Below are 24,399 nucleotides of genomic sequence, written 5' to 3'. Positions count from 1 at the left end.
CTGGGAATCGAACCAGTGACCTTTCGGTGCACAGGATGATGCTCCAACCAACCAAGCCACACTGGCCAGTGCTCTCCCTCCTCTCTCTAGAAAAGTGCAGAAAGTACAGGTGCCCCTCAAGTCTCTGACCTTAAGGGAAGGCCTGTATTACACCAAAGACCCCACTTGAGCAAGGTTACTTGTGCCCTTTGACCCAACTTCCTTCCTTCCTTCCTTCCTTCCTTCCTTTCTTTTTCTTTCTTTCTTTTTCTTTCTTTCTTTCTTTCTCTCTTTCTTTCTATGGTTGTCTATAAACAGCATTGTCAGGGAAGTGTTGTAGGATAACATGGATCTTCGCTCTAAGATTCCTGACTAGTCACAGACCTGGACACAGGGCTAGGGGCAGAGTACAGTGCCAGGAAAAGCAAGCTCCCCTGCCCATACGTATAGATGCAGTCATTCTAACCATGCCCCTTGGCAGCGCCAAGGCAGTTGTGTGAGGCTCTGCACTTCATGGAGCTCCCGCCTCAACCCTCACACACTCCCTTCAGGCCATGTAGTTTTCGGGTTATTTTACTTTTCGAGAAAACCTCTCAAACCCATTTTTACCTAGAACTAATCACACTGAGGATTGGGTTAAATGAAATCAGCATAAATGAACCACGATGAAACACCCGTCTTGTCTTAGAAATGTGTCCCTTGCTAGGGGAGCTACATTTCAGTTTCAACTGGTTTTTGTTTTTGTTTTTGTTTTTAATCACAAGTTGCCAAAAGCACTTTATTTTTTCTGTCCAGCATCCTGTTCTGCAGCTTCCTTGGCTCTTTTTGCCCTGATGCCAAAGAGCCGGGCCTTGGCACTGGCCATGCGAAGACTGGGGAGCTCCTTGAAGTTCTTCTCCTCTGCCATGACCCTGGCTTTTTCCTTCTTGCAGACATTCCATATGGGCATGACTGGTCCCATCAGATGGGTGGCTAACTTGAGTTCTTCAGCAGAGATGTCTCCCTTCTTGGTGCCCAAGGTCTTCCTGGGGAAGAGGATCAACTTGAGTTGGTCCTACTTCAGCCTCTACAGGTGGGCCTGCAGGGACTCGCCTGCATGGCCTGGGGGGCCTCCTCAGATCCACAGAGACCCCGGTGGCCCAGGCCACCTTTTTGTGGATGCGGGTCACCCTAAACTCCATGCGCTTTGCTGTGGTGCCTGTGTGCAGCATCTCCCTGCGGGCCTGGCCAGGCCTGACTGGGTCCTAACGCTGGGCCTTGCGGCTCACTGGGCCTTGCATCTGTGACTCTTCCTCTCTGGCTGGTGAAGCCACAGGGCAATGCACACTGCAAGGCCTTGTGGAAGTGGGGCTTTAGGGTAGAACCATTTCATCTGGGCTCCACGGCTGCTGCCTACGGGCCTTCCCTGAAGGAGAACGACCACCGGAAAGAGCGCAGTGCCACAGAGCCTTGGCTGTTACTCATTCTAAACCAATGACGGTTGTAAAGAGAAAAAGTTAGTTGGGGGTGGCTGTATGATTGCTTAGGTGGTTCCTACGGAAATCAGCACCTTCAGTTCCTCGGGAGCAGGATGACAACTGTCGGGAAATAAGACTGAGGACAAAGGAGGAATGCTGTAGATTCCAGAGTCTTGACATTTTTGCTCCTGGAAAATCCCTTATTGTGGAATGGGCTGTTTGGGGTACATGAATACCTGCGTCCTGCTTCCTGCGTCTCTTGTCCAGGTCTCATCTTTAAGCACATCCCATTTTAAAGCCTCAGCATCTCTTCTGTACGAGGGCCTCTTACGGTCTCAGACTACTTAGAACGGCTGTAAGATGGCAACTCGTGATATTTGCCCTTGGAGACCCAGCAGAGGTACGAGCACCTCTCTCCACAGTGTTCTTTTGTTACGCTGGATTATGCGTGACAGCCTCTCAGAAATATTGCGCAGAGAAGCATGAAGCCAAGTGGTAAGAAGAGATATGGCATCTCACAGACCAAAGAAGGAAGCAACAACCTTAGCCCAATTTCTGGAATTTTCTTCTTCAATTGACTTTCATGGCCCTTTGGATATACTTTGAGCCTTTTTTTTTCTTATATGTGTATTTCTAGAATTAGAACTAAAACAGACAGGTTGAAATTTCTAAATAAGAGGGGTTCTTGCCTGACCTGTTACGGTGAATTAGGGTAACAAGAGTAAATACTATATAGAAAGGTGTTTCCTGTAACTCTTAAAGGTGTATATATGTATGGAGTGGGGGAGGGGAGGTTGCTCATGCAGTGTTAGCGATGAGAATGAATTAATTTTCCTCCTAAATGAAGTCAAATGAGAACGAGGATGAGACCGGGCAGCTCATTGGCCCCAGATCATTGCAGACAGGGTCCATCACGACGCTGTACATAATGCTGTGGGAAAATGCAGAGGCAAGCACTTGGCCCCGTGCACTGAGAATGAAAATGTTAAAATAATAGGTTCTTCAGTGCTAAATTCTGTTTGGTTCCAAAGATCCTTGGAGCTATGGTTTTCTTTGTTCTGCCAAAGGAAAAAGGAAATACATCAGGAAGCTGCCAGTCCACAGGAAGTCTCACTCGGGCTGATAAAAGGAACTGATGTGAGGTGGCTGTGGATGCAGTTATAAGTCAATCAGCCTTGAAATAACAAGTGCTATTCAGGAGAAACTGGAGCCTGAAGTTAGCCTTCCTCGATGGTTTCCTCTTAACCTTGCAAAACATTCCCTTCTTTGTGTTTTTTAAAACTACCCCTCATCTGTTTTTTTTTAAGTGTGTGTAGTGTGTGTGCATAAGAGAAAGAGAATGAAAACTAGAACAAGAGTTAGAGCAAGAGAGAAAAAGAGAAAACAGGTAGGAAGGTAGAGGAGGCAGCACTGTCAGATTAAAGAACCTGCTGTTCTCTGAGCTACAAACATTTTTCTTTCTATCGTCTTGTTAGCTCATTGCAGTTAGACAGAACCTATTGGCTTCATCCTCCCCTGCCTGCTGTTCCGGGGACTTGCTAACAAGTCAGGCAGCCTCTATCACCTGGGAAACACAGGCCTGAGGTTATAAAGGCGGGTGGACACTGAGCAACGCCATGAATCTGAGCAGTGCAGGCTGTCAGTGGGGGGCAGTTAGACTGGAGAACAGAACGCACAACAACAAAGCATCCGTAGTCCTCAATAGATGGGCTATGTTTGGAGCCTAAACTTCATGGAGGTGTGGTGTGTCCATCTGACAATGCATCACAGTGCTTCTGCTCTATGAACTTGGGAGGCAAACAGGAGTAGGTTCAGATCAATGCTTCTCTACTCTCTACCTGAAGGAACCTGGGTAAGTTACCTCACCTCCTGTCACAAGGATCAAATATAAGTACATGTGCAAAGGTCTAAACAGTTCTGGCACACAGTAAGAGCTAGATAAATAGTTAATTCTCTTTCTTCTTGTGACTGTACTTGCTCCTCCTCATTGTTATTCTCCCTTAGATGGGAGGTGAGTGACTCTCTTGCTTTTAGGTGAGGGGTAGGGATGGAAAGACCTTTGCTAGGGCCACTGGTACTCAGGCAAAATGGTGGGTAATGAAGTTTCAAATCGAACTGGGCCTTTCGGGGGTGACTTGTGTTTGCCCCATAGCACGGCACCACTTCCTGTTTTAAGAAGAAGAGAAGCCTTCCAGAAACTCATTAAGAGGCTCAAAACTTTTCTTGGACATCAAATAGGTCCTCAAAATATTGTTGTTGCTCTTGTTTTTTAAGTTAAGTGTAAATGAATCAAAACCAGACAAATTCAATTTCCCTTCAATTAAACAGGATTTTTTAAAGTCCAGGGGAAAGGATCGTGGGGCCAAATGCGTTTTGGGTTTTAAATGAGACCGAATTTTGGAAAAGAGTGTAAGACCCGAAGCAGAGTCAGGCCTTATTCCTCGTTGGCATTCATGCAAAGGGATTAGCACAGCTCCAGTGTCACTTGGTAATAAAAACAAGCAGCTCAAAGAAATTCACAAAGCACCTCCTAAGAGCCCCAGCCTTCAACTGGCCTGGAAGATCACTGAACAATTTAGGCCCTGGGTTGTGGAGAGTCACATGGGCTCAGATAGAGTTTCTGGGAGAGGCTCACCCATCCAGGCCTGAATTAAGTGATACATGCCTAAGACAAAATAACTCTTCAGGCATAAGAATTTCAACCTAAATATATGAATTTATATGGAGTGTAATGATATTCACTTAAAAGCAGCTCACAAGCTGAGTAATTTTATCATAGTAAGATCTGTTTTCAAATTTTTGTTACCAGAACGATACTGCCAAATCATTTGTTCTCAGGTTCCTTCGCACATAAAATCAGCGAGTACCCAGATATTCAGAGCTAACACTCTGCTACTGAACTGTTAGATTTCAGTAGACATATGAAACCCATACATGTCTAGAAATGCAGGGTTAAAGCTCCCACGGCACCTGTAATTCTGGCCTCTTGCATGTGTGCACTGAGATGTGACATAAAGTCTTTCATTACCTTGGACACACGGCACTGTTTGAGAAAACGGGCCCTGTGGCTGAGGAGGCATTTCGGGTTCCGAGCGTGCACTTTCCTGGAGGTGGCTTGAGAAATGACATACTCTATGTTTGTGATCATGAACTAAATGGCAGACACATTGTTTTCCAAAGATGGGAACTCCCTTAAATATTTCAGTATTTTGGTTCATGTCTGAAGGTGTAAGCAATTTTGAAGCTGCTGTAAAGTTAACTGGAGTTATCTGAAGATGCAGCTGAACGCTTAATCTCTGATCCTACTTGGATGATGGGGATTGCTTTCTGAGTTTTTGGTTTGCTTTGGTGAAATATCATTATTTCTAAGTGAGGTGATGGACCCAACCAACCCATGAAAGTATGTCAGATCGGTCTGCATTTCCACAGAACTTTGATTTGAGTCTCAGGGAAACAACCTTTCCCTTTGTCTCTTCTCAATTACTATCTGCTGACTCATTCTCAAAAGGAACAAAAGTTGTAGCCCAAGAGAGATGGCTCAGTTGAAAAGACAGCTGGTAGTGAAATCTCCAGAACACTGCAAAAGAAGACATTTAAAGGAGTAAAGGGATAAGCACATTTTTATGGGGTCTGGTGAAAGAGAGTTGCTCTTCCCTCCCCTGACTCCATATTTAATAAACATATCTTTAAAGACAGCTGATAGCATGGTCTGATTGCCTGAATCTGTCACTGGTTGTTTAATGCTGCCTGCTACTTATTTCTTGTGGCCTCTGATAAGTGATGGGGCCCCTCCCATGTCCATTTCATAAGAAGGCTGGTGATAAAAGGAAGGATTCAGTTCCTAAGAGACTTGGATAACCCTGTAGATCATCCATCTATTAGAAATTTGTGATTCCTCTTTCCCATATACAAAGTTGGACAAAAGTAGGTTTACAGCTGTGAGTCCGTGAAACACAATTTCTTTCTGTGTTCAATATTATTTATTAATTATTGTATTATTTACCATACGAATAACTGTAAACCTACTTTTACCCACCATTGTATTTTATGAAACCCGAATTCTTTGTTATGATATTTAAAGGCCTCCAAAACCTAATTCTGTCTTATCTTCCCATCCCTATCTTCTTTAGATGCACTCCTCTGCCCCCAAACACACACCAAAGTATTTTACTTTCCTAGAAAGACTTGGAACCGTATCTTCCTGTGAAAGTCCTACCCTCCTGCAAAGCCACCGTCCAGGCCCACCTGTCACCTACACCAAGAAGCAGTGTGGGTTATGTGGGGAAAAGAACAACACGTATTGTGGAATCAGAAACCCTTGGCCAGTTACCTGACCTCCCTGAACTTTAATTTCCCCCCTATAAAACAGTAATGTGACAATATTACTTTCCATAGTGCTGTCGTGAGGAGTAAATGCAAGAGTGTATGGGAAATTCCTTTGTAAACAGAGGGGACTATGTGAATAACTTGTTATCAGGCCTTTGTCTGTCTGCCCCTTTGAAATTGCTCTTTCCTTTCTCCAGGCTAATGTAACACTCCCTGCATTCCACTATGCACACACGGCTTATCCCCTTGCTAGGTCTCTAGGACAGCAGCCTTTTTGCCACCCACATTGGATCTTGACAGCACTTAAGTCACCTAGTTCAGTGCCTGCATTACAGTCATTCAATAAGCCTTACTAACTTGAATGGTTACTGTGCCTGACATCAATCCACGATGCCAAGGAGGCTAAGGTTCCAGATTCCTCGTGAGGCCCGGTAGCTTTGCATGGAAAAGCGTCATTCCATAGATTGTAAAATTCTGTCGAAATTCCAAAATATTAGCCTTAAGGATGACAAAGTGAGGATAGACAAACCCCATCCGTTGCCTCTGGGGAAGCATCTCAAAGTACACAGGCTACTGATGTTGGGTCTCCGGGGTCTGTAGAAGCATTAGAATGACATCACTTAGTAATACCATCCTATTGATGAATTAACACATGAATGGGCTACAAATAAGATGTTGATATAAATTGTAAAAGCAACAGAAAAGGAAACAGGGTGTGGTCTTCTACAGAGGAAAAGACACCTGCCCAGCCCTGAGATTACAAACAAAAGTTACTATGGCTGGTTGAAGATGTTGTGAGATTGTGTGTGTGTGTGTGTGAGTGTACACATAGTGACCAATGTCCTTTCGCCTTCTCAATCTGTCACAAAACAACAAGCAAAAAAGTAGACTTAGAAATACTGCTTTCAGTACAAACCAAAAATAGAAAGTCATGTTATTCAAAAGAAAACAAAACCCAACCAAAATGTTATTCTATGCCTTTATAATGTTGCTGGTTGTCTAAAATGAATGAAAAGAGCAGCTTTTCAATTCTAACCTTAGATAGTTGGTTGCTAATCTGAAAATCTGTCTATCAAGCCTCAGATGGAGGGAGTTTTCTTCCAGAGAAGACTAGGTCTCTGTCAATGGTCTGAGTGTTGACTTACAATTTAGGCATATCTTTTGAAGTCTGAGGTAGGATAAAGGCCTCAGCCCATTAGAAATCCTGTCTAGTGGTTCATCATCATAAAAATTTTCCCATTTTTTTCTGGGATAATTCAGTATTAACATAAGACTAATGTTACATTTCTGGACTATAGGTTTGTTTAAAATCAACCACTTTTTAGACCAATGCCAACTTAACTGGCTGAACTCAAAGAGAAGACGTTGAAATCCTAAATCTTAGTTAATGTGGTTATTATTCAAGACCTACTTACTACACAGCCTGGAAGATGAATCCATAAGATATGTTCTAATGCATCCAAATGTGTTATACTTATATAGTCAAATATTCAATTATTTAAAAAATTGAAATAAAAATTCAGCCCACCTGCCCCTGGTCTTTAAAGGGGTCTATTGGCTATTTAAGAAAAATACTATATATATTTTTTTGTCTTCTGGTAATAGAGACCTTGTTTGTCTACAAGAAAAGAAGGATTTATTTTAGAAAACACTTATGAAAAAATCCTATCTGAAAATCTGGACTTTTTTAAAGTATGGAAATAATTCAAGATGGTAGTAATACAGTTTTCATTAAATAATAGAAGTGTCTTTATTTCAAAGTGCCAAGTTCTCCATGATTTTTAAAAAGCCTTCTCTGTCTTTTTCTGTCTCTGTCTCTATCTTATTCACACACACACACACACACACACTCACACACTCACACACTCACACTCACACACACACACACACACTCACACACTCACTCACAGTGCCTCCAAGATTCTCTAATTCATACTAATGTAATGAAAGAGAACGAAATCTTCATGGTATAGTGAAAAAAAACATTAGTCTAAGGGTTAGGAGCCCTGCATTCTCACCCTGACTCAGTTGTCTATGTGACCTTGAGTAGTTTATTAAATGACTCTAGGCCTTTGGTTTCTCACCCATAACATGAGAATATTGAGCTCAATAATCTCTAAATTTGCAAATCTGTAAACTTAAATGTGAAGAGCAGCAGAAGCAGAAGGAAGCTTTTTTATAGAAACCATTCACAAAAATAAACCAAATCATTACCAATTGGCCATTTAGTAATTACCTGGGGGAAGCTATTCTATGTGGTCATGGGGCAGATAAATGAATCCAGGTGACATGGAGGTAAAAAGATGTGCATGGGGGTTCACTCTGCAAAGTGAAGGCAGCACCCCTCTGTGAGGACGGAAGTCATGTCTCCGTTCCCAAGCATGCTAGGTACTGGGCCATCCCGAGGCTGCCCAGTCCCCGATAACCTGGGCCTGCCTGGCACAGAAACTCCTGCTGGCTTGCAGAGCCCAGCTTTAATCTCAACCCTTCCTCCCCATTTCGCTCTCTCGTCATTTGCTGGCTGCGTGTTGCTGTCCTTTCCTGAGGAAAAGGATGAAAACAGGTCTCCTCATTTGGACTTTGTTCAAAGCATCTTCCCCGATCATCCTGGCTGATTACAGCTACATCACTTGTTTTTAAAAGATTTTATTTTTTTGTGTTTGGGGTGGGGGGGAGAAAGAGAGGGAGAGAAACATCGATGTGAGAGAGAAGCATGGATCAGTTGAGCCTCTCCTACACACCGCAACCAACTGGGACTGAACCGGCAACCAAACCAGCGACCTTTGGCTTTGCAGGAGGACACCCAAGCCATCGAGCCACACCGGTCAGGGCGCTGTATCCCTTCTCATCCCCTAACCTGCTTTACTGTTCCTCAGAAGATATGTCATCTCTGGACACAGAATTATCTATTTATGTGTTTGCCACCTCCACTGGAGTGTAAATTCCAGTAGCATTTTGATCCCTGTTTTATTTTCAACATATAAAACATGAGTTTTGAGCCTTGGAACATAAGAAACACATAGTTAATATTTGTTAAATTAATGAAACTAGTATTATGGTAAATCCAGACCCATAATCCAGTTTTTTAACCAACCAAACCCTAGAAGACCTATCTCCAAGGAGAAATTCACACAACGTGCATGCAACTAAGGGAGTACTTTGGCCTCATTTGACAGATGAGGAAACTGAGACTCAAGGGGGCTATATGCCTTGCAATCAGCAACTAAGCAGCAGAGCTGAGAATGAACCCAGGTTTCCTAACTCCAAGTCTGCTCCTTGTTTGCTTATTCCATTCACCACGTCTGCTTCTTCTTTGATTGTTTCACCATCTTTGATGTCACCAAGGGCACCAAACCGAGCTTCCACAGATGAAATAATTAGACTCGATTGAAGACTGCTTAGAACTAAGATCCAGTTTTGGAAACCAGGTCAATTCTTAGAGTAGCAAACAGTATCATGTGCTTTTCAACACTGATAATATCACTGCGGGGAGCAGGGGCGGGCTAGGGTGTTGTTTAATACTGCAGGTTAACTGTTTGTGGCAGAAAAAGAGTGGAATAGCCACTACAAACTTTGGTGCTCTCAACATGATGCTCAGAGCCTTCCCAGGAAATATTCTTGAAAATGAGAAGAAGGCATGATACAGACGGACTTATTATAACAAAGGGCAGTAAGATTGAGATTTTGGAATCCAATGTAATTATGCACAAAATAAAGGGCTTCTGCAAAGAAATCCAGACTTCTCTGGCATCCTGAACGAAATACCTTCTCAGTGCTGAGACTGACATGCATTTTGAAAGAGAAAATGCTTTATATTTGAGGAAGAAATATGCAGGTGCATAAAAATCACATCTCAGAATTACTCAAAAAGGTTTTTTTCAAGGCTATTCAAACTGGGAACACCCATTCTGGATTTGTGTCTGCAGATCAGATATGACCTATAACTCTCTCAGGCTTCTATCAGTATAGAATTGGATTTCATAGACATAGCAGTACATGTTCTTGTAAGAACATATGACTACAATATTTTAAGAATAGAGAGGGTCGGGAAAGATACTATTGTAGAGCTAATTTAGTGCCACTGTTTCACTTTTGCAAAGATTTTGAAACTCAAACAGATTTAATGAACTGTACATTCTCACAGAGACCAGAAGTTAGATGACCTCTTTTTGTCCACTTTCCTCTCCAAGAATACTGTTTAAACCATTGTGGAAGTGGGGTCCAGGAACCTCAATATCCAAAGGTCACATGTGAACAGGAAACTCTAGCTTGCAGAGAACTTAAACACCAAAGTATACACTTAAAGACTCTATCCTTCAGAACTTCGGGGACTGAAAATGGCTTGAGAAGCCACTGATCTATGGGGTGGCTCTGCATACCAGGGCACCTGGATAAGAGACCAGGGTGCTCCTGTGGAGGGTGAGGAGGGACTCACAGGCTCCCACCTCCCACATGAAAAAGAAGGCCTCCACTCCATCCTTGGCCTGAGGCGCCAGGGTCTTGGTCTAAGCCTGTTCTCACTGCCTGCCATGCCAATCCCTGTGTGTGTATCTAAAGAGATTAGCACATCCTGGGTACAGACCACAGCTTCCTCCCTTTGCTCTGGGCTTGTGTTAGAGGTCTGAGCATCATGGAGAAGAAATTGCTTCACTTCTCCTTAGAATGTCTACAGCAAGACCCCCCCCCCAAGCCATGTTACCACTCTTCCGGATCAGGGGGGCGCCTTCTGGGTAAGTGCTAAGTGTCCTAATGAGGGGGAGTTTTCTAGAGGAAAGCATCTTATGACTAAACCAGAGACACTTGTATGCACACACCAACATGAAGAACAGCAAGCATCCAATGTCCAGAGACCACCACACCCTTCCTATAGGAACCCGCCCTCACCCACTCCTCGCCCGCCCACTTTAAACTTGAGGAACCTAGGCTCACCTAGGCACCCTTAACCCATCACAGTCAGCTATCTCATCTCCAGATTTTCAAGATCCTTCTGTTGGTGCCTTTTACCTAAGTCAGCATATTTCAAACTTTCAGAAAAAAAAAAAAAAAACCTTAAAAAAACAAAAGCCACTACTCCACCCAAATGATAAAAATCTCTTGACTTCTCCAAGCCCAACATCTTAGCTTTCTCTTACTCAGCCCTGAGTCTGAAGTTGACTCTTCTGAGTTCTGGGGGAATGGCGGGCTCTGCCAGGGCTCACCTCACCAGCCTAATAGTTTTTCCAGACTCCTGCTTGGTGTTACACAACTGCCTCGAAGCCCAGCCGACTCCCGGTCCCATTCATTCCCCTCGCTCCTCTAAGGGCAGTCGCGTTAGGGGGTGTCCCTCCTCTTTGCTCCTAGCCCCACTTCCCCTTCTAGGGGGAGGAGGCAGTCAACGCTTCTGAGGTCGGACATGAAACCCAGACCCTCAGCCTTCCCCCCGGGGTGCACTTTACAACCTAACGCAGGCTTAGGGTGCGGGGTAAGGTAGGGGTTGGCGGCAGGGTTTGGCTGGCCACCTTAGGAGAAGCAGCTCTGAAGGGCACGGGACCTACTCTGAGCAGAGCCCAGGAGCCCGTTCCCGGAGCAGACGCCCACCCCGAGGCGGTGTGCGGAAGCCGGGCGCGAGGCGCGGCGCGGACCCAGGCTGCAGAGAGACGTCTACCCCCTGCGGGGGAAGCGGCGAGGTCGGCCAGTTAGCCACGGGAGCCGCAGGCTCCGAGCGTCGAGAACCGGCAACAGAAATCCCGAGAGGAAGGGAAACCAGCCCGCGCTGACATGTAAACAGGGCTTCCATCCGGAGGAGCCCGCTCAGACAGAGCCCAGAAACATTCACTTGCAACCAATCCACTTGCCCACCCCGGGCCCACCAGGCAGGAACCCGAGCTGGTAGCAGCGGCAGCTTCCGCCTCCACCGCCTGCCGCCTCGGGGGCGGGGGAAGCCGGCCCCGGACGGGTACCTAGCTTGCCGGTGGGAGTGATGGACCCGAGAAATCGGGCCCCCGGCTCCGATCCGCGCCCGGGATCGCGCCTGGGATCCCCCCTCCCCCCGCCACCCCGGGTTCATACCTCCCTCTCCCGCAGCTGGGTGGCAGCGCGGAGGGAGGGAGCTAGGCGCCACTTTGGGGCAAGGGGTGCGGGGGAGGTCGTCCTGGGGGAGCCGGGCGGGGGAGCCCCCGCTAGAGAGACTTGCCACCCGCGCGCTGGAGGAGACCGAGCGAAGCCGCGCGCGGAAGCAACGGAGAGTGGCCACGTCTTCCGGGACCCCGGCGCCCGCCGCCCCCCGCCGCCCCGGTCTGCCCCGCCGCTCCGCGCCCACCGCCCGGCCTCTTACCTTAATAGTCCCGTCCATTTGGCCAAGTCTGCAGCCGAGCCACCCAATATTCCACACATTGACCCGGTTACAGCCTGACCTCGCAGTCCCTTCGGATTAGCCGGGCGCGGCCTCCGCGGCGCCCTGGGCCCTCCCTGCGTGCCCCCTGCGAGCGCCCTGGCCGCGCTCCCCTGTGCACGTTTGTTGTTGTAGCGGATTGAAAAAGAGACAGTTTAACCGGATGAAACTTTTTTTTCAGCTAATTTTGGGAAGTGACTTCACTTTGCGAATCGGGAGGAAGTCCTATCTCTCTCTCTCTCTCTCTCTCTCTCTCTCTCTCTCTCTCTCTCTCTAGCGCTCTCCTCTCTCTGCTCTCCTCCGTCTTCCCTCCCCCCACATCCACTCTTCCCCCCACTCTGCTGCTCCTGCTTTTCGCATCACACACACTATATAAATATACGCAGAGATGCCCAGATACATCCATGCGCTGCGCACACAGGATACTTGCTCCTGAGAGATAAGAAAGAACTGGGAACAATGCCCGGGTCCGCGCCCGGCGCCCGCGCCCTGATTCCCGCAGTCTGCATCCCCCCCGCCCCAACACCTTCCCCCAAAGTCCAAACCCAAACGCCTTCGGCCTCCTTCCTTTTCCCGGGGCCGTTGGCCGAAGGTGGCCCTCCTGACTCATTCACTTTCCGTTTCTTCCCACAGATACGTTCATTAATGCTTTTTCCAGCCGGAGTCAAACTTTTTGGGGAGGATGGGGGGCGGGAGAATTTACTCCGGCTGGGGATAAGCTGGAGCCTACTGCCCGGGAAGATCCAGACGCAGACCGAAGCAAACCAAACATTACAATATGCATCCAATGGGAATTTTTCCACTCCGCGCTGGGTTGCCCAGTGGCTGCCGACTCCCGGAGCGGCTCACCCACACAGCCACGCGGACTCGGGGCGACTTCGGACCGACGCGGGCTGTGGGGAACGCGGATTCTGCACCCAGCGCCTGGTTAGCAGCGAGGCGCCCTCACCGCAGCCGCTTCGACCCTCCGCTCCTGGAGAGCTCCGGGCTCCCCGCAAGGGCGGGGACCAGCGACACCCTAGGCCACCTAACCGCGTTCTCTGGGGTCAAACCCCTGGCGCTAACCCGGACCCGATGGCCTAAGCCCGGGCGCCCAGACCAGAGCCGCCTACGCAATGCCACCCGGGACCCAGGACACCTACACTCAGGCGAGATGTTCCCTCCACGCTGGGCAGCAGGTTTCCAGAGCGCAGCACCCCACGTCGCGGCCCAGACTCAGTCTTTTTCCCCCGGTGAGACCCCGGGGCCGTGCTCTGCACCACATCCCCACCCTGCGCGAGGCTGGCCTCCCCTTGCCCGCCTGGTCGGCCCGCGCCACTCGGAGGCCAGCCGTCCCCCAGCAGTGGGGGCGCACGCTCCCGTTGGGGCAGCCCCAGGAGTCCGGGCGCGGCAAGGGGGCCCCCTTCTCCCCGACCTCCAAAACAGATTACCTTGTCCACGCTCTCCAGACCACGCTTTGGACTTTTTCACTTTTATTTAAGAGTCCACCCGGGGAAGGAGGGAAAAAATATCCAGAGGAGATCCGAGTCAAATGAAAAAAGTTTCAAAAGGGTGTCCACAGCGACGAAAAAGGTGACTTATTAATTCTTTATTTCTTCAGGAGCAATTGAGCCCGAGAGCTCTCTCGCCTCCCTCCCTCCCTCCCTCCCCCTTCCCCCACCCCCTTTTCGAAATTAGTCTCATCAATTCAGCTCCAATTTTGGGTTCGAATACAGACAAGGGTCTGAACGTGACCAGACCTGGAGTGGCGGGTGCAGCCTGCCAGCAATTGAGACTATGTGTGTGTATGGGGGAGTCGGGTGGGGGGGGTAGGGGTGGAATGGAGGGAGGGCCGACCCCCCCACCTCCTGTCTGCTTCTCAATCCAGGGGTCTGCTCCGGGGCTCCCCTGGGACCGCCACATCTGGTTACCGCTAGCGGGGTCAGTTCCCCCCTTTGCCTGGGGCCACCAGTTCTGGAGTTCAATTAAAAGAAATCAGGTTTAACCCTTTCCTCCCCACAGCCCAGCCACCCTCCCCTCACTCTTCCCTTCAGAGTTTCCACATGCTTTCCAGAGAGGAAAGAGGTTAAAGGGAAAGGAAGAATGAATTACATCCTTTCAAACCCAAAATTGTTTCCTTTTCAGCCCAGACTCTGCCGACCTTCAAACGACAACAGGGCTTTCAGGAGGGTGCGGGGAGACCGCTTCCCACTGGGACAAGACCAGAAACCTGGCACCCCCAGCCACATTGCCCCTCTTTCAGGCAGAAGGAACTCCACCTCCACCACTGGGAGGCCCTCTTCCTGGTGCTGGGCACACACTGAGGCCATTAATGGCCACCTTACACCAGCCCCACTCCCCCTTCTACACACGCCCCTCCTCATGCTTGAGAAGGCTCCTGTGTTGCAGAAACATTGGCCAGGTTCCCTTCTTACCTTCTGTTCAGCCTGGCCAGTGACAGGTTATCTTCATCTCATTGATCAGAGCAGTGACCCCAACATACCTAGCACCCCCAACTCCTTGTAGCAGGAGCTGCCTGTCCCTTTGAGAGTACTCAGTATGTTACTAGATTGAAATGCAGATTCGCCCTCCTGTTTTAGCTATGCAACTCAGTAGCACGTTCTGTTTCTGCCTGCAAAGCCAGAGCTATGGCAATTTCATAATTTTGAAGATGGTGGTGGGGGGAGGGGAGCAGCTGGCATAGGCATAACTGTCACCACTTTGTGACTCACTGACTGACACTAGTGCCAGGCCTTTTCTTATTTACCAGGGCCTTCGTGAGGACCTCCTGTCCATCACAGGTCCTCTACCCGGAAGGAAGAAGGACCCTTCTTCCAACTCTGAACAGCTGCTGGGAGAATACGAGATGCCCCCCCTTGCTCCCCCCTGCCCCATCCTTTTTGACATGCTGGTGGGTAAGCATGCCCATTTATGTAACTCTGGATTTGATGCTCAACTCTCCTGCTGTGGCTGCTTTTTTAAATCCAAAAGGGGGAAAAAGCCCTAAGCAAACACAACAGTAAACAAGTCTGCCCTGTTTAATGTGGTTACCACCAGACATCTGGAAAGATGGTTTGATCCTGGCAGCTCACATTGTTTTCACGAGTAGCCAAAGAGAATATTTCAAATGTTTGCATTGAGACAAATTGATAGAGAGCCTGTGGTGAGGCCTGCCACGAATGAAAACTGTCCTGGGGCTGGGAAAGGGGGAACCCTTGCCCTCCCCTGGCCCTCCCCGTCTCTCTCCTCACCCCACTTCTTCCCTCTCCCCTTCCTCCCTTTCTCTCTGCTCTTTCCTCCCTGGCCTGTCTCCTCCCGGCCTCGCCAGGGACTGCTCACCCCAGCCCACACACTTGCACACACCCTCTTTTCTGGCTTACTAGAGCCGGTTCTGCCTCTCCCTTTCCCAGACTGGGCAGGGCTGCTGACCAGGAGCTGGTGCTGGCTGCCCCCGGTGTTCAGTCCACCAGAGGCGCTGGCTTTCAAGTCAGGAGATCTCACAACCAACAAAGCCGGTCCAACACTGAAAACAAAAGCTACCAAATGGGAATGAGGGGCACCAAGAAGACAAGCCACTTCACATTTCTGAGAAGTCTAGGGTAATTTATAAAAAGCATGTAAGGGTGGAGGGCGAATATTCAGGTAACATTCGGATTCAGAGCGTTTTCACTGGAACTTTGTTGAGATGACTTGCCTCGCACCCTCGGAACTGGATAGTATTTTCACAGATGCGGAAGTCCTGCTTCCCCAGGGAGGGGAGCGGCGGGGTGAAACGTGTCTTGGCTCGCTCAATGTCAGCCCTTTTGACCCGGTCAAGACTTTCCAGACAAGGCTTCCTGGGCTTCTCCGGTCCCAGCCCGAGTTGAGGATGACAGGACGCGCCTATCGGATCTGGGTCCCTGGGTGCCTCTGGACCCCGGAACTCCTAGCAACGCCCGGCCTGGCAGAGCGACGCCCCGCTGGGCCGAGCGTCCCGGCGGATCCTCCCCCGTCGTCCTCCCTCTACTCCTCCCCCCGCGTCTAGCGGCCACAGCGGGTATTAGAGCTGGCAGGGGAAGGGGGGGGGGGCGCGCTGGAAGAGGCGGGGGTGCGGGGGAGGGATGGGCGAGCGAACGCCAAAACTCCAGACTGCACAACTGCAGCTTCAAGTGTCTGGCCCCTCGCTCGAGGCCATAATTAATTTGAGATTTATTTTTATTGGAGAACTCGAGTCTCGTCTGACCTTAGCCAAACAAGGCAGCTCGAGCCGCCCCTGGATGCGCTTGAATGCCGGGGCATATTTCTGCAGGAAGGCTTTGCAGGCGCGCCTGCTTTGAATTTGTTTCTCAGACTTCATCTACTCACAGTTGAAGGAAGATTTAGAGCCTCCGCTCGCCCTGCCCGCTCCCCGCGCTCGTTCCTGCCTCAGCGCCAAGCTGGTTCCAAACGCTACGTGGGGGGCCGGGCGGCGGGAGGCCGGGGGCGGGCCTGGGAGGGGAGGGTTTCTGCGCCCAAGCCCCAGCGCTCCGGAGCCGGGTCTCCAGACCACGCGGCGTCGAGGAGGAAACCCCAAGGGAGCCCGAGGTTGACCAGAGAGCGCACAATGACAAGAGGTGGAGACCAGCCAGGAGCCGGGACCCTCACCCAGCAGCGGCGTCTAGACTGGGGGCCTTGGTGGGGAGGCTCTCAGCTTCTCCAATCTTCTTGGGCCCTGCCTCCCAACCGCCCAAAACACCATTCATTCTAAGTACAGATCTGTGTCCTTGAAATACGCTCCAAGACCTGCCAGCCAGATGCTGCCCCTTGGTGGCGGGGGTGGGGGTCGAAGCGGTTGGGGACCTTGTCTACCCGACAAGGCAGCGCGAGCTGAAGCCGTAGGCTGGTTGGTGGAGGAGCTAGAGCAAGGAGTCTGGAAGACTCGTAAAGAGGGAAAGTGGAGGACCCTGGCAGTTTCCAGTGGGGCAGCAGGAAAGGAGCCTTCAAGGCGTGGCCTGCGCGCTGGGCATTGGCAAGTGCTTTGCACGGTTAGGCTTACTCCAGGGGTCCCCTGCGCCCTCCACCCCTCATCTGCAAGTGGAACGTCCTGGTTGAACGTTCCCATTGGGAGATCCGGTTCCTTGGGTTTGAATTTGACTTCTGCACTTACCAGCTCTGTGGCCTTGAACAAGTTCCTTAACTTCTCTGTGCCTCAGTGTCCTCATCTATACATAGGCGTTATAATGGGACCTAGATGAATGTTTAGAACTTGCCTGCCAATCAGCAGAACTTTGCCCTTATTATTGGTATCTTGGCTCTGCTCCTTACAAACTGTGTTACACTAACCTCTCAATGCCTCAGTTTTTCATTTGCAAACTGGACTGCCTCCTAGGGTTGTTATCAATGTTAAACCGGTTAGTACAGATACAGTGCTTAGAACAGGGCCTGGCAAAGGTAAGGGCGATCTACATACCACCACGATTCACTAACTGCGCGCCCATCCTCGTGTCCGCCCTCAGCGCTCTCCTCTGGGGGCGTCTCTGAGCTCTCTGTGGGTTCTCAGAACCAACTCGTTGCCTGGAGGCAGTGGGCACCCCTGGCTACTGAGTCCCAGCGCCTGGGTCCCAGGTGATTGTCAGTAACCTGGGGGCGGGCGCCTGACGCCGAACGGCAGGGGCTTGGCAGCCCGAGACTGTTTGTGCCCCTCTGGCAACTGGTCGGCTCTGGGAGCCCGGGGAACAGACCCAAGATTGTCCCTGCCACGCAGACCTCTCGCCGTCATCAATGCACCCCTTTGTGCAACAATACAAACTTTGTGGCTGCTGAAAAATCCATTTTTTCCCCTTAAAAAGTGCTCCGGCGAAGAGCGGCTCCTCTGGCGGCCCACAACTCTGGGACCCCACTTCCTCCCCCCACCAAACGGGCCGCGCCCCCCGCCCCCCCCCCCTTGCTTCCTCTCTGACTCTCGGCCTAGGTTGAGCTCCTGGACTCTCACTCGCCCTTCTAGAATTTGTCACCCCTAACGTTTTGCATCTCCAGGTGTGTGCAGACTCAGGGGTCCGTGTGGGTGGAAGAAACTGCCCCACTCTAGACCCGTCTGCAGCCCTGGGGCAGAGCTGGAAGCGAGAGCTCCTTAGCTTAGCTTTGAGTTCTAAGGGTTGGGGGTGGGGTGGAGGGATAATCGGAGAGGTTACAGGGAACCAGAGCGAGCTCCGGTCTCTGGGTGCTCTGCCGCCTCCTGGGAGCCCTCCGTCCATCCACATCAAAGCATTGATTCACTCATTTTCCAGGCCTTCAGAACTCGGCTTCCCCGCAGTGACTATAGACCTCTTCAAATTGGAGTCGTGAGGAGGGGCGGCGGGGGGATTGAGGATGGGGGAAGGAAGAAAGGCGAGTGCGCGCAGATGCAGGCTACCGGGTGCCAACGAATTTCCCTTTAGAGAAATAGTAGGAGAGATGGACACATATTTGGAGGTTTCCGGTATAAAACTCGAGAGTCTGTGTCCCATCGCTGTGGCCACATGCCCTCATTCAGTGCACCCCACCTTGGCATTCTCAGACCCTTCACGCGAGACTGGGGGCCACTCGAGGGCGGGGTTCGGGAAGAAAGGGAGGGGCCAGGACCTTAAAAAGGTGGGAGAGCTTATTCATAACCACGCAGGTCCTTCCTCCTTCCCACCAGTCCCTCGCCCCAGGAGGCTACCTTGGGTGGCGTGAGGGCCTCGCCTCACCCCCGTCCGGGCAGGGCCGCCAGGTCCGCACCCTCGGCCCCGCCTCGCTGGCCAATTTTCATTAAACATGTAACCCAGATGTCCTGGCTTCGGTTTGTTTACGTTTTGGGGAACCGTTGTGGAACAGAGTAGGGGGAACCCTTCCATGTGCTGTCAAATAGCAATCTGCGCCTTTGAGGGGGTGGGATGGGGCCGAGGAAGGTGGGCTTTCGAACGAGGTGGAGAGTGTCCAACGGGGAGAGAAGCGCTTCGTGTTCCCACAGTCGCGCACACGCTCACACCCTCGCACCCTCCCGCAGACCCTTAACGCAGAAAACCTGCAGTGCGCCAGCGGCGGGCGCGCACACGCAATGGTACTCGACGCTGGTTCGCGGGTGCAGGGGCCGCCTTCTGGGCTTCCCTGCGGAGCCCTCACCCGGCTCTTCTACGTCAGAAGCGGCCTAGAGTGTTCCTCCTCAACCAGGGATTCCCGAGGGTCTGCGAAAGGATCGTCCCTATCTTCACGAGTCCACCGGCTGACAGTGTGGAGCGATACCCTCCCCTCTCCCTCCTCCAACCTTTTCCCGGGGAAAGGAGGGAAGAGATGCTAGGCCCCGGGAATAGGGGGACTCCGAGTCATTACCTGTTTAAAGACGCTGTCATGTCTTACCTTGACGTAAGACGACGTGTCGGGGACTGTCTGAAACATCCTGAGTTGGTGAGGAAGGATCGGGAAGGCCCCAGAACCAACCTGGGTAGAAGAAAACTGGGTCACCGGTGAGACGGCAGGGGCTGGGGGTGATGAAGGGGTGGATATAAAGGGGGAAGACGATAGAGTTGGGGGCCTCCAAACCACCCGGGTCAGCCAGAGAGGGTTCGAGTTGTCAGGTGCGGGGAGCCCTCTCTGCTCCTGTGTCCCCAGGCTTCAGGCTAAGGGATGGTGAAGACTGAAAATCAGCTCACACTTCTGGCTCTGTTCCATATTGTCCTGCAACCCCAACCCTCTTCTGCCAGAAATCCGAGAACCCACCTCCTCAGAGGCCTTGGTAGTTTGGCACCTGGGGACGCCTTGGGAGAGAACGCGGCCAGGATCAGGTAGGTTTACCCACCAGTGCAGGCCGAGGCCCTAGGGTACGGATATTGACGGAGGGGAAAGCGCTGGGGCCGCTCCGGGCACAGGCCTTCTGCCTGACTCCCCCGCCACCCCTCGGACAGTGCTAGCGTCAGCTGTCTCCGTCGTCCCTGCTAGGGGACCGCTTGCGGAGGAAGACTGGCTCAAGGTTCCGGGGGTCTACCAAGGCCCCTATCCCAGAGTCCCCGCTTCTAAAAAAAAGGAAAAAAAAAAAAACAGGTTTGAGGGCATTGAGGGCAGAGGCAAAAACAATGAATGACGCGGCCTCGTTTTCCTCATTTCTAATATCAGGGGAGATAGTGCCTGAGGTCTGAATTTGGGGGCTGGAGGGCGCAAAATCTACCCTAGAGTGCCAGGTGCCCCTGCGGGCGCCTCCCCCTGCCCTGCCAAGTCTGGCGACTGGTCCTCTTCCTTCTTTCTCTTAAACCATCTTGAACGCGGCAGCGCGCAACTTCTCCGGCAGCCAATGTGTTTCTGATAAAGCACTTTTCTCCCCACTAACAAATTCCAGCTTTTCGGCTCCTGAAGCCGCAACGCACACACGAGTTCAGGAACCAGGTACGTTTCTCCAGAGCTCCCAGCTTTCCATTCACTACCTACCCCCCTCCCACCTCCGGGCACCCTTGCGCCAACATCTCTCCCATTTCTTTGAAAAGTGGGAGTGAAATTTGAAAGAAAGGAAAAATAGAGAGAAAAAGGAAGCCCCCGGGAGACTGAGAGAGAGAGCCCCAGAAAGCTTCGCATTTCCTGATTGCAGCTAGAGCTGGCAGCGGGGCAGGGAGGGGCGCCGAGACCCCGCATCGCCCCCAGATGGCCCACGCAAACGAACACTCACCTTAGACACCCTTTCCTGCTGAGCGAGCAGGAGCGGAACGCCGGCAACGCCAGGGCGTTCGAGTCCTTGGTACGAATTCCTCTGTGCCCAGAGTCCCGATCCTCGGCATGGGCAGTGCGCAATTAAACCTGCTGGCTGCCTGGAGTCAAAGTATGACCTTCTTTCCTGCGCATCCCAACGGGCGGCCGCAGCCCCTGCACATCCTGGGGGGCTGCAGGAACCACTGAGTTGGAGCTTCCTGGGGCTTTCCTCTCCGCTGCCCTTCTCCAGCGCTCTCCGGCCCACTCCCTCTTCCTCTCTCTTTTCCCGTCGTTTAATTTGATTTCCGTTTTCTTATCAATATTTCAACGGCTGTCTGATGAATTGTTTTATAGACAGCCACCCATCTGCCCCCAGCTGCTTTTCCAGAAACCTCTCTGTGTTACTAGGAAATGTTAAGGAAGACTAGAAACCACACACACATCATAAATGCAAAGCTTGCTCTGTTAAGCCCAGGGCAGAAGTGGAGACCCAGGCCTTCCTTAAACTGGTTATTTAGTTTCCAATGATTACTATGCAAATGATTAACCCTCATACCAAATCAATCTGAGTGAAGTCTTGATTTTTCAGGCCCTTAACTTTTTCCTATTTGAAGGTCACCCCTTCCCTTTATTTGGCCCTCCGCAGGGGTTCACCTTTTCTGACCCACAATTTTTAGACAGCATCTAGAACAGTGAAGTGGATTGCAAATGTTACAGAAACAACCTATTGGGGCGGTTTAATTTTTTAAATATATTTTAAAACACTCTTGCTAAGAGGTCATTTCTGGGTCTCCAAATTTATGTTTCCTTGAAGTTTGGAATATTGCTTATTTCTTCGCTTCCTCTTGTAGACCTGGCCCGGAGTGGGCTCAGATTTCGGAGTCCAAGCTCACATGCACTCTCTCAGCTGCCCAATCCCGGGGCCTGGGTGGTTTTCACACCCTTGCACATGCCTCTCCTGAGCTTCCTGTACCTGGGAACCACTGGCCAGGCCCCCACCCAGAACGGACAGATGAACCTGGAGGTGGGGAGAGGGAATGGGGAGCCATCAGGTAAGAGCAGAAGTGGGAGGGTGTCCATTTGTAAGAACAAAATGTGCACCTCTGAGAACTGGCTCCAGTTTCTCCAGCTTTCCCCTCCTCTTTCTTCTCTGGGTGCCCAGATTGCTCACTGCTTTGGTTCTGGGCGCTGAGGAAATTTGTTTAGTGCCTGCGTCCTCTTCTCAGTGCACCCTGCCCCCCGCCCCCACAACTGTCCCTGGAGATTTCGGACCCAAAGGCAATGGCTAGAATTCCATTTCTGGAGAAAGCACACTCATCACCCAGATCTCCCCACGTGGGGGGTAAGAGGACCAGCGGCAGGGTTATTCATTATTTCCTTCGCAACAATATCCCGATTTTTCTCTCCGGCCCTCCCCCAAAGCTCAACATATTGAAACATTTTGCTGCTTAATAAGAGCAGCCCGGAGAGCTATGAGGTGAAAGGCCAGCCTGGGACCGTGACTGGGGCTGCCTAGGCTTGGCGTGATGGCGAGGCGGCCCCCACCCCGCACATTCCTGACCATGGCTTAGGAAAACAAGGCCGCGCTTGGGGAGGGGAAGAGGCTGAAGCACAAGAGCCATCGCCTCTGAATTTTTTATTCTTGGGGAGATCATCTTCCTTCCCAAGGGAACAAACACACTATTCCAAACAACCACAGATAAAACAGAAGGTGCTTCTATGTTCCATGATACACCATCCAAGGATGACATGTATTTTAAACAGGTGCTTTTTAGGAAAATTGGAAATCTGAAAATGAGGGTTTCAACTATGCCAGAGGCGATAAGAACTAAGCAATTGTCTAAGTCATAATTTACCAACCAGATTTAACTTTTTCTGTCCTTGAGACTTCCTTTATATATTTTCCCCTTCTCTCTTTCCTCCCTTCTCTCTCTTCACCTTTCTTCCTTCCTTTCTTCTTCTTTTTTTTTTTTTAAGGGGATTTCTACAAGATCACTTGAGTACCTTCCTGCAGATTTTAAACTCTTCCTTCTCTATGTCTTCACAGTTGGTCTTACAACCTTACTTGTAGACATATCTAAGTTTTCTCTACCTTCACTAGATTGTAAGCTCCCTGAAGGCAGACTCTGGGTTTGTTTTGGTCATGGCCGGACACCCAGTGTCCACACAGAAACTGACAGGTGGAAAAGAGGAACAATGAGCGACAACCCCTTTTTTCTGAAATAATTAACAAAGGGAATACAAGATAAACAAAACCAAATGAAGGAAAAACTGACAGGAAAATCTCACCTGACTGACGCTGATTCATTTTCTGCTTTTCAGGGTTACATAACATCAGCACCCCTTTGTGGGCTTCATTTTTACCTAAAGGAATTAACCAGGGAGCCAGAAATGGCCGTGCTCCCCCCACCCCACGGCACCCTGGGTGTGGTCAGATGATGAAGGTGTCCAGTCTCCAAGTTCTGTACCAAAGCTCTTCATGCATGTATGCATGTATGTGTCTATTTCCTACTCTTCCCGTAATTTCAAGCATCAGAGTGGGTACTCATTCTAAGGGTCTTGCAAATAATAAAATCTTGGTGGTCCTGGGAAAACAAATGAGCTGAGAATGAAGTGAGGAATAATGTGGGTAGGGTTTCAGACAGGGTTTCCTAGCGGGACACAGGCCTGGGAAGCCTGCCTTGCTTGTGTGAGTGTGGGAGGCAGGGTGGGCTGTGGATGCCCACTGTGGAAGTGCCCAGAGCCCTGACCAGCCAGTCTGGAAGCAGGACTGGGGACTGGGGTAGAAGTAGGACCTCGTCTATCTCATTCTCTAGGAGGATACAGCCAACCCTCTTTGTCACCTGAAGCCTTCAATTTGCCAGAAGAAAATTGCTGAAATTGGTAACAGCTGCCCTAAGGAGCAGCATAAAAGAGGAGGATGGGGGGAAAGGGGCAGGAAAACTCATTAAAGCCAGCTTATCCCTCCAACTGTTTCCAAAGGGAGGCAGGGCAGGGACTTTCTTGCTCCACAGCTATTGCCCCCTCACCGTCCTGTGCCAAGCTGTTTCCTTGTGCTGTAGGCATACAACCCACAGATTAGCAAGCGACCCTCCTGGGGAGTTTAGGGGAACCAGAGATTGCACCCAGGGAAGGATCTATCAGGGAAGCCAGGGGAAGCTATCTAGGTAGTGCCACTCTGGGCTGTTGAGGGGGTCTTTGATTCTAAGCAAGACAGTTAGGACTCAGCTTCCTTATCTGGCAAATAAGATGTCACCCACCGCCTGTGAACCGAAAGGTCACTGGTTCGATTCCCAGTCAGGGCACATGCCTGGGTTGTGGGCCAGGTCCCCAGTTGGGGGCTTGCAGGAGGTAACCACATATTGATGTTTCGTTCCCTCTCTTTCTCCCTCCCTTCCCTTCTCTCTAAAAATAAATAAAATAAAATCTTTAAAAAAATAGCGGTCACCCTGAGACACCTTCCAAATAGAGCATGTATAATTCTGCAAGATTATTTAGCCTGGGAAAGGGTGTGAATTGATGGCAAATCAATGCTCTATGGTTAGAAACGTTGGGTTCCAGTCTTGGTTCTGCTCCTGATGACTGGTTATGGGCTGACTTGTGCTCCCCTAAAGTTCTTTTTCTTTTGTATATTTT

The 24,399-nt window shown here is 50.4% G+C and overlaps 1 protein-coding gene across 3 annotated transcripts in view; it reads right to left on the bottom strand.

Annotated features, from left to right (window-relative positions):
- Positions 1-20,889, bottom strand: part of FLI1 (Fli-1 proto-oncogene, ETS transcription factor) — a 119,248-nt gene extending 98,359 nt beyond the window's left edge. For 2 of the 3 annotated variants that reach the window (XM_090290868.1, XM_090290869.1), the window contains exon 1: positions 12,076-12,441. In XM_090290868.1, the coding sequence (XP_090146994.1) occupies positions 12,076-12,093 (18 nt within the window). In that variant the 5' untranslated portion in view covers positions 12,094-12,441. Of the gene's footprint in view, positions 1-12,075; positions 12,442-19,446; positions 19,528-20,743 lie in introns of those variants that run through there. The other variant, XM_090290867.1, reaches the window with a different exon arrangement.
- Between the last annotated feature and the right edge of the window lie 3,510 nt (positions 20,890-24,399).

Source organism: Furipterus horrens, unplaced genomic scaffold (assembly GCF_987537825.1).
Source record: "Furipterus horrens unplaced genomic scaffold, mFurHor1.1.pri manual_scaffold_11, whole genome shotgun sequence".
Taxonomy (NCBI): domain Eukaryota; kingdom Metazoa; phylum Chordata; class Mammalia; order Chiroptera; family Furipteridae; genus Furipterus; species Furipterus horrens.
This window is presented reverse-complemented; position numbering and strand designations above follow the sequence as displayed.